Source organism: Elgaria multicarinata, chromosome 14 (assembly GCF_023053635.1).
Source record: "Elgaria multicarinata webbii isolate HBS135686 ecotype San Diego chromosome 14, rElgMul1.1.pri, whole genome shotgun sequence".
Taxonomy (NCBI): domain Eukaryota; kingdom Metazoa; phylum Chordata; class Lepidosauria; order Squamata; family Anguidae; genus Elgaria; species Elgaria multicarinata.
In genome coordinates, this window is record NC_086184.1 from 3,400,835 (window position 1) to 3,415,854 (window position 15,020).

General features: G+C 47.9%; 1 protein-coding gene across 1 annotated transcript in view; it reads left to right on the forward strand.

Moving 5' to 3' along the window:
- Window positions 1-8,810: 8,810 nt before the first annotated feature.
- Window positions 8,811-15,020, forward strand: part of SLC7A5 (solute carrier family 7 member 5) — a 56,639-nt gene continuing 50,429 nt past the window's right edge. The window contains exon 1 of the mRNA XM_063140870.1: window positions 8,811-9,581. Coding sequence (XP_062996940.1) covers window positions 8,981-9,581 — 601 coding nt within the window. The 5' untranslated portion in view covers window positions 8,811-8,980. The remainder of the gene's footprint in view (window positions 9,582-15,020) is intronic.

Below are 15,020 nucleotides of genomic sequence, written 5' to 3' on the forward strand. Positions count from 1 at the left end.
TTCTCCGGAAATTTACTCCCTTTTAAAGCCATCCAAATTGCTGGCCATCACTACATCATGTGGTAGCAAATTCAATAATTTAACCATACACTGTGTGAAGAACGCCTTTTATCTGTCCTGGATCTCTCACCAGATTTGGGGCTAGATGCTGAACTCTTGAAGGTTGGGCTGGAGATGGTGTTTCCCCATTCTTGCTGTAGATGCTTCCATTTTGAAGCTGTGAAAACATTAGAATCATAGAATAGTAGAGTTGGAAGGGGCCTATAAGGCCATCGAGTCCAACCCCCTGCTCAATGCAGGAATCCACCTTAAAGCATACTTCATGCTTGGTATAAAAAAAAATGTCTACACCGTTCAATATCATAATGCCTGCAATAATAATAAATTTGTTACTCGCCTCTCCCTCTGGATTGAGGCGGGGTACAACACAAATACAAGCATACATATAACTAATTAAAACGTTGTTGTTGTTGTTTATTCGTTCAGTCGCTTCCGACTCTTCGTGACTTCATGGACCAGCCCACGCCAGAGCTTTCTGTCGGCCGTCACCACCCGTAGCTCCCCCAAGGTCACCTCCAGAATATCATCCATCCATCTTGCCCTTGGTCAGCCCCTCTTCCTTTTGCCTTCCACTTTCCCTAGCATCAGCCTCTTCTCCAGGGGATCCTGTCTTCTCATTATGTGGCCAAAGTACTTCAGTTTTGCCTTTAATACCATTCCCTCAAGTGAGCAGTCTGGCCTTATTTCCTGGAGTATGGACTGTTTTGATCTTCTTGCAGTCCAAGGCACTCTCAGAATTTTCCTCTAACACCACAGTTCAAAAGCATCTATCTTCTAATTAAAATACATATAACTAATTAAAACATTTACCAAAAGATCTAGTGGGAAAAGTGTTGGCTGTGTGAAGACCTTATTCACATCCCTGTTGGCCCACAAACCCAGCCCTTGTGAAGTGCAACATCTAAACTGAAGCAAGTTCAGGAACAGGTGAAGTTTTTCTTTGCCAAATTGCCTGCTGCCGGAGTGTGTCACAAAGAGAATATCTAACCTGATTAGCCGTTGAAGGCTAGTTTGCTCTAGATACTGACTAGAAAATCAGACCTTGTGTGTGTAGCAAATAACTTACATTTTGGAACAAGACAATTATCCCCATCATGGTGTTGGAAGTAGCCTCTGCGTTATCTCTTGGCCTTGGAACCACTTTACTATGGCTTCGGACCGAATTATGCCTCTGGGGAGGAGGGGGGAGAGAAACACAGACTGCCTTTGATGTGACAAACTCCACTTGTGTGAGCATTAGCACATGGGAGTCCTGATTTTATAATCAAATTTTCTTCAAAGGTTCCACGCTGAACCCAGGGGCCTGAGCAACGGTAATTGTGCAAGCGATTGGAGCCGTTTTTCCTACCTTTTGCATGATCACTTCAAAGCTCTGTGTGCAAAATAATCCCTATATCCCCACCCTCTTTCTCTCTGCAAAGTAGACATTGAGACATCCTGAATCTGAAAGACAACGCTAAAAGGGTGGGCGGAGAAGGGACATAATTTTACAGTGTGAACTGGTGGATAGAATGCTGGACCTTGGTTCAAATCCTCACCAGCCATCAAGGCGCACCACACCGCACCACATGGCATAGGGCAAATTACCACTCTTGGGCTTGGGAATCTCGGGCCACAGCTAGACTTAAGGTTTATCCTGGGATCATCCAGGGTTCGCCCCTGCCTGAGCACTGCATCCCCTGTGTGTCACCTAGATGAACAGGTTTGACCCCTGGACGATCCAGGGATAGACCTTAGGTCTAGCTAAGGCCTCAGTCACTTCACAGGCTAGGAAAGCATTTGTGCTTTCCCTAAGCCTCAGGGATAAGGTAGGCTATTTACATAAAACAAATGCAGCTTACATGCATTTGAGGAAGATGGCCAAAAAATAAAATAACCCTCCCCACTGTTTTTGAGACATTTCTGAAACCTGAAAAGCAGCGAGTTGCACTGAGCTAAACCCTAGCCCAAAACAGGTTCCTAAAAGCAAACAGTGCCTGAATTGCTGTTTGCAAGCGTTGACTGAACCCAGGCTGGAACTGTAGGAAGCAAATAAGTGAGTGGTTCAACAGAAATCTGGTGGGACATTGCCACCACCAAGCTGTCCTGAGCCTTTAAACAAGACCACCTTGACCGGCCTGTGCAAAGTATTGTAAATACATTAACTGATTCATTTCGAATTCGTTACAGCCTGCAAACTGGCATAAAGCGCTTCTCTCAGTGGTGCAGAAATACAGTCAAATACATGTAAAAACAAAGCCAACAACTGCATGAAGTGTTGGGAATCTCTGGAAGGAGTTGCTGGCTCGACCCTTGAAGAGCAGCTAAGCAGCTGGTTTGCACCTGCTCCCCTTGAGACTGCAAACCAAAAGGGCATGTTTATGGCTGATAGGATGCAGCAAGCAAAAAAGGAAGATATGCAACAGGTCAGCCGTGGGTGAACGGCGGCCTAGAGGCATTTGCCGCTGCTGTTGGCCCAGAGTTAGGGCATTCCGGAGCCTGCCTGCCTCAATTTCTTAGGTTGTGCACATCCATAATTCAGGTCCAGGCAGACACCTTTAAGCTAATCTGCAACATGGAATATCATTTTAGAAGTTAGCATATGTCAAAAGTGGACAACTTTTTTGAGGTTGGGGGCTGCATGGACCTCTGTGGACCCTTTGGGTGTGTGTGCTTAAGTGGGTTAATGGAGACAGGACAGATGTGTGCACACATTCTCTCTCACACACACACACACTCACAGGGCTTCTTTGCATTAAAGTAAAATTCCACAGTCTTACAGGGGCTTTGTTTTCCGGACTCTTCGCAGGTTTACGATTAGCACAATATATGTGCCTTCCACCTTTTTTGCCAGTTCCTTCCCATATGTTTCATTTATACTGTCAGAGATGTTGATACTATATTGTACGATTTAGATTTATTACCTAATTTTTGGTGACATAAAATGGCGGATTCCTGCTTGAAAATAACAGGAGAGGCATCGGAGGTTGACGATGTCATGAAAGGGACTTGCGAACTTCTGTGAGTGAACATTCACAAGCGCATGATAAGTGCTTCATTTAGAGGCAGCCTCTGTCTCTGTCTGTCTCTCTCTCACACACACTCACCTTTGGTAGGGTAGCACAAGGAGACAGTCATGAAAATGAATCTCAGAATCATAGAATAGCAGAGTTGGAAGGGGCCTACAAGGCCATCGAGTCCACCCCCCTGCTCAATGCAGGAATCCACCCTAAAGCATCCCTGACAGATGGCTGTCCAGCTGCCTCTTGAATGACTCTAGTGTGAGAGAGCCCACAACCTCCCTAGGTAACTGATTCCATTGTTGTACTGCTCTAACAGTCAGGAAGTTTTTCCTGATGTCCAGCTGGAATCCGAATCTGGCTTCCTTTAACTTGAGCCCGTTATTCCGTATCCTGCACTCTGGGAGGATCGAGAAGAGATCCTGGCCCTCCTCTGCATGACAACTTTTAAAGTATTTGAGAGTGCTATCAAGTCTCCCCTCAATCTTTTCTTCTCCAGGCTAAACATGCCCAGTTCTTTCAGTCTCTCTTCATAAGGCTTTGTTTCCAGACCCCCTGATCATCCTGGTTACCTTCCTCTGCGTTCCCTGTCTTTGGGACGCCTGGTCATTGGAACCCCCAACAACATGCATAGGGTAATTGTAACTGAAATTTCTCCATCACTAGAAACATTGAGTAAAGGTGCAAAAAACACATAACTGAATGTTGGAGAGGAACCATAGCTCTGTTGTAGAGCAGATGCTTGAGCAGAAAGAAGTGTTAGGTTCCATCCCCATCTTCTTTGGTTACAAAGATCAGGTAGCAAGCAATGATGAACTTCCTACATAAATAATCACAGAGTAGTGACTTTTGAACCAATTGCTCTTGTGCCCAAAATCTATTACAGGGGTCTGCCTACAGCCACCCGCCATCTTGATTTCCTAAATACATCGCTGGTCCACAGTTATGGGAAACAAAGATGGCTGCAGCTGGAGGTCCTTGATTAATTTTGAAGGGATGCCAGGCAGTACTAAAATGTGTACAAATCACGAAGGCGTACGAGCCGAGAAAACTTTCTGGGGGCACATTGGCACCCATGGACACCATGTTGCTTATCCTCAATCTGTTGTGTCTATAGTGCAAAAATGCGTGAAGGAAGCTTTTGATGAATGGCTGACTCACTCGAGATATTTTTCTTCTGCAGATGAGCATTCTGTAGTCACACATTCACATGGAGAAAATAGAAGGTCTGAGGCAGGTACAGAGTGGGCAGCAACGCCTCTGACAGCAGCAGCTGGGAAATGCACCACTGCAGTTATTGTTGCTGGCTAGATCAGCATGAGCGCATGCCGAAAGGAGGTCAGGACAACTTGTGTGTGTAGAACAAATTGCCTTGGACCAAAGGGACCGGGGTTTGCTGGAAAGGGGTATGTTTAGCTTTTTGTGAATTCTCAAAAACCTGGAGCCTGGGCTGAGAAGAGGCCGCTAGAGGGCAGAGTCTGATCAAGAAAAATCAAAATAGTGGGAACAAATAGTCTCGGATATTTTAGAGAGGAACACCTTTATAACTGCACCAGATAAATGCCAGAATAAATGTGTCCCTCTTCAAGGTACCCCAAGGTTATTTCTTGTTTTTGCTGCAACAGACTTACACAGCTACTCCTCTACAAGATAGTGGGGTAACAGAGCAGAAAATAATAATAACTACAGTAACAAAAACAACCCAAGAAAGTTCATTTCTGGAAACCAGCGTGCCCTTTTAGGCACAACAGTCATAGAATCCAAAAATAAAAAACTGGGATACAAATTTTCTTTACCTTCCCCCACTGTCCCTGCTCTCTGGACCAACAATATAGATGATGTCAAATCACTATCAGGAAAATGATGTGTTTGTCTGTTTGTACGTTTTATAAATGAGAATCGGTTAATCCATTCCTAACCTAACCTTCAGGGTACATTCAGCTTACACTAAGGAAGATTTCTGACCAATATTTCTGGTGTGTGTGTCTGTGTGTGTAATGTATGAAATCACAGCTATTAAGTCATCAATATTTTTTTGTGAACCGCCCAAAGAGCTTCCGCTATTAGGCGGTATAAGAAATGTAATAAATAAACAAACAAATAAATAAATAAATAAATACATCTCATCAAGTGGAATATGCACATTTGGTCTTTTCCACCCAAGAGTATAATTTAAGCACTGATGTTTTTACCAATGGAAGTGTATTTCAGGGTGCAAAATTTATCCAAATATCTTCTATATGCACATAATTACACAAATAGTACGTACGTGTAAAAATGGAGAAAAGTTTAGCTATGACACTGCACTAATTGTGATCCATTTTATTTCTTATTAAACAATGCTAATAATTGTTGTGTGTGTGCTATTGGTGCCTCTATTGTTACTGATTATCTGGTTTAATTATGCAATGAGTATTTTGTTTTGTATGTACTATATGTTTAATTCCATGTATGTAGATATAGGACACCATGTTTCAGTATCTTCCTCCCAGCACAGAATGAGCTTCATCCCACATACCTGCTTCCCTCGGATTATCCCCGTAGCGCTAAGCTTTCGCAGTTGTTGTTGGTTTTGCTACCGGGTGACAGCGATCCTTTGCATACCAGGAAGTGAGGGGGAAATGTACAAAATCATAAAAAATCAACAGATGACCCAATTCAATTCAAATTTGGTATGCTTAAAGCTCTCCCTAATATCTATTACTGTGCCAATTTTGGTGTCTTTATCTTTAAAGCGTACACAGATGTAAGCATTTCTTTAAAATCCTGCTCCTGCACCCCAGCGGTGGCTCGGAAGATACGCTCAAAAAGTAGGGGCTAAATACGGCGAATCTTTTTGCTTTATTGCACAATTAAGGCAGGATGCATGGGAGTCCTTCACAATCAAAGCAGATTATAAGGTGGGAAACTTCTGAGTCCTTTGCATGCAATTTGCAGTGACTGCACAGTATAGCATTGGTGTGATAAAGCTCAATGTTAGACAGGAACCTTTCTTGATGTAAGCTGAACACGCACTGACAGTTAAGTTAAAATCGGAATGCCCAATTTGACTTATTTATTACATTTGTATACTGCCCATCAGCTGAAGCTCTCTGGACAGTGCACAATCAAAAACCATAAAACATAACAAGTATAGGTAAATTCAAAACATTAGAAGTTAAAAAGGCCATATAAAGCCAGCTAAGTGAAAAACCAGGGAAAGCCGTGTGTGAAAAGGTATGTTTTCAGGAGGCGTTTAAAAGACGTTACGTTTTCCGGCTCCCGAACTGCACGAGGGAGGGTCCTCCAGAGGGTGGGTGCTGCCACAGAGAAGGCCCCGCTAACAAGGATCTTCACGACATTCTGTTCGTCTTGGAATGCCCAGTAGGGCTGCCTCTGAGGATTGTAGTTGCTGTCTGGGTGTATATAAGGGAAGGCGGTCTACTAGGTATTATTATTATTATTATTATTATTATTATTATTATTATTTATTGGTATGCTGGTCCCAAGTTGTTTAGGGCTTTGTAGGATAACAACATAACCTTGTATGTGGCTCAGTAGCTAACAAGCAGCCAGTGCAGTTCTTTTAATACAGGTTTTACATGAGCAGTGCTATGGTAGGTGTCCCCGTGAGCACCCTTGCTGCTGTGTTCTGCACTAGCTGCAGCTTCTAAACCACACACATGGGCAGCCCCACATAGAGTGTACTACAGTAGTCTAATCGTGAGGTTACAAGTGCGTGAATAGCCATGGTTGGCTTTCCCTATCCAGGAACGGGCGTAGCTGGCGTACCAAGCGAAGTTGATAATGGGTGCTTATAAGTGTACAAAAACCATACAAACACAACATTTTACCTGTATCGATTAAGCACTGCCTCTTCTGGCCCCAGGAGCATGAGAAAATTGGGTGTCCTGGGCTATTTTATTCTCTTAGTATTTCAACACTTAATTTTAACTTAGATTTAAATTTTACTGTTCTAACTCTGTATTTTAATCTTGTATTGGTTTTGCTGCGTGGTTTTATCCTGGTTGTGCTTTTTATGCTGTGTTTTGTATTTGTGCTTTTAAGATGTTGGTTGTTTTGTTATGGTTTTGATTTTTGTGAACCCCCCAGAGAGCTTCAGCTATTGGGTGGTATAAAAATGTAGTAAATAAATAAATAAAATAAATAAATATTTGGTCTCCATGACTATCACAGTATCTGAAAAGAAAAGGGAATATTCGTTGCCAGAAATGTGGTGTTTTTCATTTCTCCTGCTACCCCCAGGATTGCAGGATGAATATAAGAGGAACAGTGGATTAGTCTGTGTATTTCGCAAATATTGCAATAGCGACCTTTCTTCTAGTCTAGGTGGTGTCTCCTTATTAACCTTTGTTGCTGTTTTACCGCTTAGCACGGATGTTCTGTATTGTTTACATTGGCTGCCTGTTAAGTTTCCAAGCCCAATTCAAGGTGCTGGTTTTGGCCTTTAAAGCCCTAAAGGGGATGGGTCGATGTCATTTGAAGGACCACCTGCACCTTGTATGCGCTCGCCCATGCATGAAGAGCTGCATGAGAGGGGCTTCTTTCGGGCCCACCTTCTGGACATTACACCGTGGCCATAGCTAGACCTAAGGTTTATTTATTTATTTATTTATTTAAGGATTTTTATGCCGCCATTCAGCCAAAAAAGGCTCTCACGGCGGCTTACAAAAGTATTTCTTGACAGTCCCTGCCCACAGGCTTACAATCTGAAAGACATGACACAAAAGGAAAGAGGATTGGGAGGGGGGAGGAGGAGGGGGAAAAGGAAAGCAAATTCAGGCACTACAGTCTTAGTTGTAAAGTTCAGCAGTTAGTTGACAGTTGGCAGCAGGAGGGAGGGGGCTCTCAGCTGGAGCTGGACCCAGGCACGGTGGAGAGGTGCCTGGCTGCTGCTTCCTCCCTTCCAGGGGTCCAACCTGTTCATCTAGGTGACGCACAGGGGATCCAGTGCTCAGGCAGGGGCGAACCCTGGACGATCCCAGGATAAACCTTAGGTCTAGCTGTGGCCGGGATGTGTGTGCTAGCCATGCATCACCAAGAAACATGCTTGTGCATCCCGAGGGCTGGTTTTTGCAGGCGCCCTGTGCCGGCAGCGCGAGCATCTTTACGCAGCAGAGAGCAGCAGGCGTGCGTAAAGCCGCTCTCACTCCAAACGGGCCGGGAGGAGACACAAAGCCAGGCGCGCGAGCTCCCTGCTGGCGGAGGCCGATGACGGAGTCTGGAAAGGTTCGGGGCCGAGGGGCCGCTTTCCTGAACCACGCGATCCGGCGCGCTTAGGGCGACGGGATGCAAAGCCGGCCGCGGGTTTGGCTAGGCGAGGCGGCTCTCGCCTCGCTGCTGCCGCCGCCGCCGCCGCCGCCTGCTGCTTCCTTCGCCGGCCGGGCTGCGGCTGGAAGCCCCCCTGGCTGCCGCGCGGCCCGCAGGGAGGCCGCGCCAAGGCGCACGGCGCGCGCCTCCGCCCAGCCCAGCCGCTGCCTCTGCCGCGTCCTGGCTTGGAGGATGCCGCCGGCGCTTTGCGCTCCCGTCTCAGCCCGGGGAGCGTGACCTGGCCTCCGGCCGCCTCCGGGGGCCCTCCGCCCGGCGAGCACGTGCTGGGGAGGGGCCGGGGCGCGCCCCTGCCTGCCTGCCTCCGTTTCTCCCCACCCACCAGCAGGAGGTGCCGCCGCCGCCGCCGCCGCATAAAAAGGCAAGCGCCGAAGAGGGCGCCGGTTCGGAGGCAGCGACAGCAGAGGCCGGCGGTTGCCGCGCGTCCTGCTCGTGCCGGCGGGGTCCAGCGTCGTTGGTGGTTGGCGGCGGCGGCGGCGGCGGCAGCCGGGAACGGGAAGGCTCGCTCGCTCGCTCGCCCGCCTGCCGGCCTTGCTCTTCTGGTCGCGGCGCCTGTGCCCGGCGCCATCTCGCCTCTCCCCAGCGGCGGCGGCATGTCGGGCAGCGGCGTGAAGAAGCGCGGCTCGGCCGCCTCGTCGGGGCCCGAGGAGGAGGAGAAGATGATGCTGGACGGGGCGGGGGGCCCGGCGGCGGCGGCGGCGGCGCCCGGGGCCGGGGCGCACGAGAACGGCTCGGCGGCGGCGGACGGCGCGCTGGCGCCCGAGGCCGGCGGCGGCGGCGGCGGCGTGGCGCTGAAGCGCAACATCACGCTGCTGAACGGCGTGGCCATCATCGTGGGCACCATCATCGGCTCGGGCATCTTCGTGACGCCCATGGGCGTGCTGAAGGAGGCCGGCTCGCCGGGGCTGTCGCTGGTGGTGTGGGCGGCCTGCGGCGTCTTCTCCATCGTGGGCGCGCTCTGCTACGCCGAGCTGGGCACCACCATCTCCAAGTCGGGCGGTGACTACGCCTACATGCTGGAGGTCTACGGCTCGCTGCCGGCCTTCCTCAAGCTCTGGATCGAGCTGCTCATCATCCGGCCCTCGTCGCAGTACATCGTGGCCTTCGTCTTCGCCACCTACCTGCTCAAGCCGCTCTTCCCCACGTGCCCGGTGCCCCTCGACGCCGCCAAGCTCGTCGCCTGCCTCTGCGTCCGTGAGTAGCCCCGGCCGACGCAGGCGGGGAGGGAGGGAGGGAGGGGGGCTGCTGCACCGGGGCCATGGCTGCCTGCAGGCCGGCCGGCAAAGGCTGCCCGCCTGCCAGGCGCGCCCCACGTGGCGACGCCGGACTCCGCCGACGCGAGGAGGAGGAGGAGGAGGAGGCGCACGTGGCGGCCGGGGCTTTGTTCCGGCCGGAGGGAAAAGGACGCGCCGCGCCGGGGCCCGAAAGTCGCCTCCCCGATCCAAGGGTGGCGAGCCGAAGGAGCTCTGCACGTGCCCAGAGGCACCCCAAGCGAGGGGAGCCCTCTTCCGTGCGGCTGGGGGCCGAGCCTCCTCCAAGAAAGGGAGGGGGGGGTCTTGCCTGAGCTGTGGAGCGCTGTCATCTTCAAACGCCCTCCCTGAGCATGTGCAGAGTGCCTTTCCGTCTCTTCCCCCCACTCCCCACCGTGGAGTAAGCCCAGGTGGAGAAAAAAGGTGTGAACTGCTGAGCGCCTCTCCTGGCAAAGTTATTGCAGTCAGGGCCGGAGTGCTGAGAGCCAGCCTTCTAAAAAACAAGGGTCCTGGGGGAAGACCCCCCAATATACTGTATTTCTTCGATTCTAAGATGCACCTTTTCCCCCCCATATAAACATCTCTAAAAACGAGGTACGTCTTAGAATCGCGGGTGCGTTTATTATTATTTAGAATCAAGCCTTTTTTCTGTTGGTGGTACTGAAATTAGTGTGCGTCTTACAATCGATGGCGTCTTAGAATCAAAGAAATACGGGTAAGTGATGTGGGCTAACGGAGACTTGGTGGACGGGTCTGTTGGATGCCATGGTGCCGAGAATGCTAATAACTTTATTTATAAGCCTGGTTTGGCCTTCCACAAGCTGTCGGCCTCCAGGTGTGTTGGACGTCAACTCCAATCACCTGGCTGGGGGTAATGGGACTAACAGTCCAAGGCACCTGGAAGCCAACAGGTTACGGACTGCTGGTTAAGTTGGTTTGCGCTTTACGCCCTGCTTTTGTTTTGAAATCAGAACCAAAGTGGCTTGTGACAAAAAAGAAAATGCAGTATAATCAGAAACAAGGAAACACGGTGACTCATGTAAGGGCGAGCTGTAGTGGTGTCAGACGTGGTGGCTGGCCTGCGTTGAGCCCCAGCATGTGCTGCTGTAGGAACCTCTGGTGTCAAGTCGTAAGGGAAAACTCTGTTGCTTAAGTGGTATTACTCTTGGAGAGATGGAATGACTAGAGTGTGTTACAGGTAGTTCCCTGTGCTGGAGCAACTGCAGGTAGGTTATGCAGAGTTCAGGGCTTTTTGGAAAATACGAGAGACGTCTCAGGTTTAAGGGAATGTTCCTCACTCTAAGGAGCCGGAATTTCTTCTTTCTTTCCCACATGGTAAATGGAAACTCTACCTTTTTACTGGTCAGGATAGGGGTATAGTGCTCTCAAAGAGCCATCCACAAATGCAGTTTGCCTGCGGATGCGTTCCTAGTTCCATGCAACCCTGATGAACAGCTCTCCTTGCTGTACTATATAGCATCCTTTCCCAACCTGCTGCTGCCCAGTTTTTTTTGGACTGCAACTTCCAGCATTCCTGACCATTGGCATACTGGCTGGGGCTGATGGCTCAAGTTAAAGGAAGCCAGATTCCTGCTGGACGTCAGTAAAAACTTCCTGACTGTTAGAGCAGTACGACGGTGGAATCAGTTACCTAGGGAGGTTGTGGGCTCTCCCACACTAGAGGCCTTCAAGAGGCAGCTGGGCAACCATCTGTCGGGGATGCTTTAGGGTGGATTCCTGCGTTGAGCAGGGGGTTGGACTCGATGGCCTTGTAGGCCCCTTCCAACTCTGCTATTCTATGATTCTATGATGTTGTAGTCCAAGACAGAGGGAGGGCAGGAGGTGGGCAAAGCTGATATGTGCATCAGCGAGTATATAATTCTATTCCAGCAATTCTGCCGCTGTTCTTTATCAGGCAATTTGATCGAATTTTCTATGTCCTCTTTCTGCTCTCTTCTCCCCACCTCTCCAGCTGAGCAAGTGTCTGGCTGTGATAGGCAAATGAGGGTGTTGACCTAAAGAACCGAAACTTTTAATGTTTCAGTGGAGTTGCATCTGCTTTGAATGTCAGTCCTCCAACTTCACCTAGTTTGTGGATCAAGGTGTATTTCTCGGTACATTTTTTGTGTGTGAACCGCCCAGAGAGCTCCGGCTATTGGGAGGTATAGAAATGTAATAAATAAATAAATAAATAAATATATTCCCCCCACGCCCCCCCCCCCCTCACGCCTGCTGTCTTTAATAAATGAGATGTTGCTGGCTTACATTCCTGTTTTTGTTGTGGCTTCAGGGAGGAGTTTTCAGCAGTGACCCAACAGACACCTTAACTCCAGGCAGAAATAGCCCAGGGCAAACTGTGTTCTGTGTGGGCACCTGCAATAGCTGTTAGTAAGGCTTCAACATCCCCTTACCTGAAACCCCAGTGACACTTGGCTCTCCTGTAATAACCTCTCTTTCCCTGGTTCATTTTGCCTAACACAGACCTAACGTCTGTGCATGACACATGGTGCCCTGCTGTTGACACTTACGCAAGCATGTCTCTTTCACTTGCTAATGAAATTTACCATGGGCTTATCATTCTAAAAGAATCCCAAAGTGAACAATAAAACATAATAAAATCATGCAGCATTGACCAAAGAACAAGCAAACAAAAGAAACCAATCAAACACAAATAAATAGAAGTTTGCACGACGCAGCAAAACACATTGAATCTGGGTGAACAGATAGGGTGATTAGTTGATGCCCAAACCTTCTAAGACCCTATTTGAGTGGGAGGGAGTTCTGTAACCGGAGTGCCTGTATGGAAAACACCCTTGGGTGCTGCGTATCGAACTCCAGGCTACTGCAGCACCGTCAAGAGCATTTGTAGTTCTTCTTGTAGAGGCGTTCTGCCCTGATGTCTAGGGTGGCCGGGTCCCACTCAGTGCAGTCTAGCCAAAATTCTAGAGTCTCTATAAAAGCTCCCCTTTTCACCCTGAACCAGGCAGATTCCACCTGCCTTATCTTGTGATCACGTTGATCTCTTTTCCTTCCCTGTAAAGTTTCCAGGGATGTTTTGGCTTTTGAGAGAGCGTGTGCACCTGCTTTTTAAATTGGCTTGATGATGATTGAATATTGTTATCCAGTGAGGATTTTCGTAGGGGTATCTTGGCAGCTACCTTCCACCAGGCTATTTGTTCATCTCGCCCGGTATCGACTGGCCGTGGCTCTCTGGCCTCAGAGGCAAAAGAAGGTCTCTCTATTACCTGCCACCTGATCCTTTCAGCTAGAGGTGCCTGGATTGAACTTGGGAACTTATGCATGCAAAGCAGAAGCGCTATCATTACCTCTGGTCCTGCCCCAGTAAATCTTACAGGCACCTCCCAGCAACTGACACACAGGAGACCGAAATTGTAACTTGGGGGCCTTTTTGCAATGGATCAGCAGTGTGTCTGTGACCAGAATGGCCGTAGTCTAGCACATCTGGAGAGCACCAGGCTGGGGAATTCTTGGGTGCTGAGCACTGTCAACAAAACCGGCTTGTCTAGAAATGGCAAAGCGGCTTCATATTGTGCAATGTTTGGGCTGCAGGCTCCCTTCTTGGCATCTGCCTGGATTATCTCATGCAGCAGCAATAAACAGGTTCACGATGTAGAGTCTTAGCTGCTCTTATGTCTTTAACCTCCTTTCCCTCTCAGATACTTAACACTTGTCAAATGTGCTTTTCCCAGCTTTCCCAGGCCGTAACAGCGGGTTTGTCGACTTGAGCCACGTTCAAAGAAAAGAATGTAGAGTGGGGGGGGGGGAAGTTGGGCTCTTAGGGGCTGTATTGACATTTTGTTCTGAAGAAGGGGGCAGGGGAATGAGGGTTTGAGCAGTTAAATTTCATGGCTTGGTGTGAAGTGGAGGAACACGGCTTGATAAATAGCTTGATTTTCTTCTCAGAATTTATTTTTATCCCATCTGTCCTCCCAAAAGCTGAAAGGGCAATGTTTACGGTCCTCCCCCACCCCACTCCCAATTTTATCATCCACAACAATCCTGGAAGGTGGAACAAAATCCCAGAGCTGTAGTACGTTAATATTGTTCTTAGGGCCCACTGAAATGTTACCAAAATTATTGCCCAACTAGGGCTTCTGGATGATGATGATGATTTTAGTGGACCAACACAGCACCTGCAATAGGTTGAGTATATTTAGTTATTGAAAGTATTTTTATCCCATTACTCAGCCAAAAAGACTCCAAGAGCAGGTTATGTATAATCCATAAAATGAGACATTCGCTGCTTGCAGGCTTACAGTCTAAATAAAAACAGCACACAGGAAAAGAGGTTAAGGAGGGCAGAGGAAAAATGAATGGTCCTTCAGCAGGGCTGGTGGAATAATTAATAATAATAATAATAATAATAATAATAATAATAATAATAATTGAATGACCCAGCTTCCCTTCCCATTTCACTCTGTTACAACCTGCTTGAATGGCTGCTGGTGATGACCATTGGGGAAAGAGACATAACCCCAGTTGATGTGATGTGATACTGTGACCTCGGTTGATGCTAGATTTAGTTCTCACTCCCACTTAAGACAAGAAGTAAATGCAACATGAACTTTGGAATAAATTTATAATTAGCAAGTATAAATGAACAGGGTTAAATATTTACAGATGGAAAGCAAACAAAAAGAACACAAGCACACAATGTAATGTATAGAAATATGCAAAATATAGGAATATTTTTATATTGTATTGTGTATTTGTGCTTTTAACCTGTTGATTGTTTTACTATGATTTTAATTTTTGTGAACCGCCCAGAGAGCTTCGGCTATTGGGCGGTATAGAAATGTAATAAATAAATAAATAAATAAATACCCCTGAGGGTGGGGGATCCATAAATGATTAATCACAAGGTTATGGTAATATTGTAATTGACAAGTTGCTGTGACCAGCTGGTGTCTCCTCCAAAACCTTCAGCCTGCTTAGTCAGTTTCACCATCTGACACCAAGATTTCATACTTGCCACAACCCTCTCACTCAGATGAAAAAAAATGCACTCAAGCCTTACATGCACGCCTCCCCCAGCTTGGAATTTGCAGTCCTTCGAAACCTGTAAATTGGAACACAAATTACATATTTATTCAACTTGCGCAACGATACAATTTCAGTGGTTCCTTCCACCGGTTTCGTACACCTGAATCTGCTAATGAGCGGTGTAGCCAACGGTGTGATGTAGTACATTTTGAAGTGCAGGTGCTCATCATGACTATCTCTGTAGCCATAACCTCAAGGAGAGTCAAAAATTGCAGGCTGCTGTGTTGATCCATTTCGGCAACCCAGCTCTAGCTGTTTTCATCTCCGCTGGGAGCAGGTCTTTCTTAAAGTGAATGGGTCTGGATTGTCCATTCAGAAG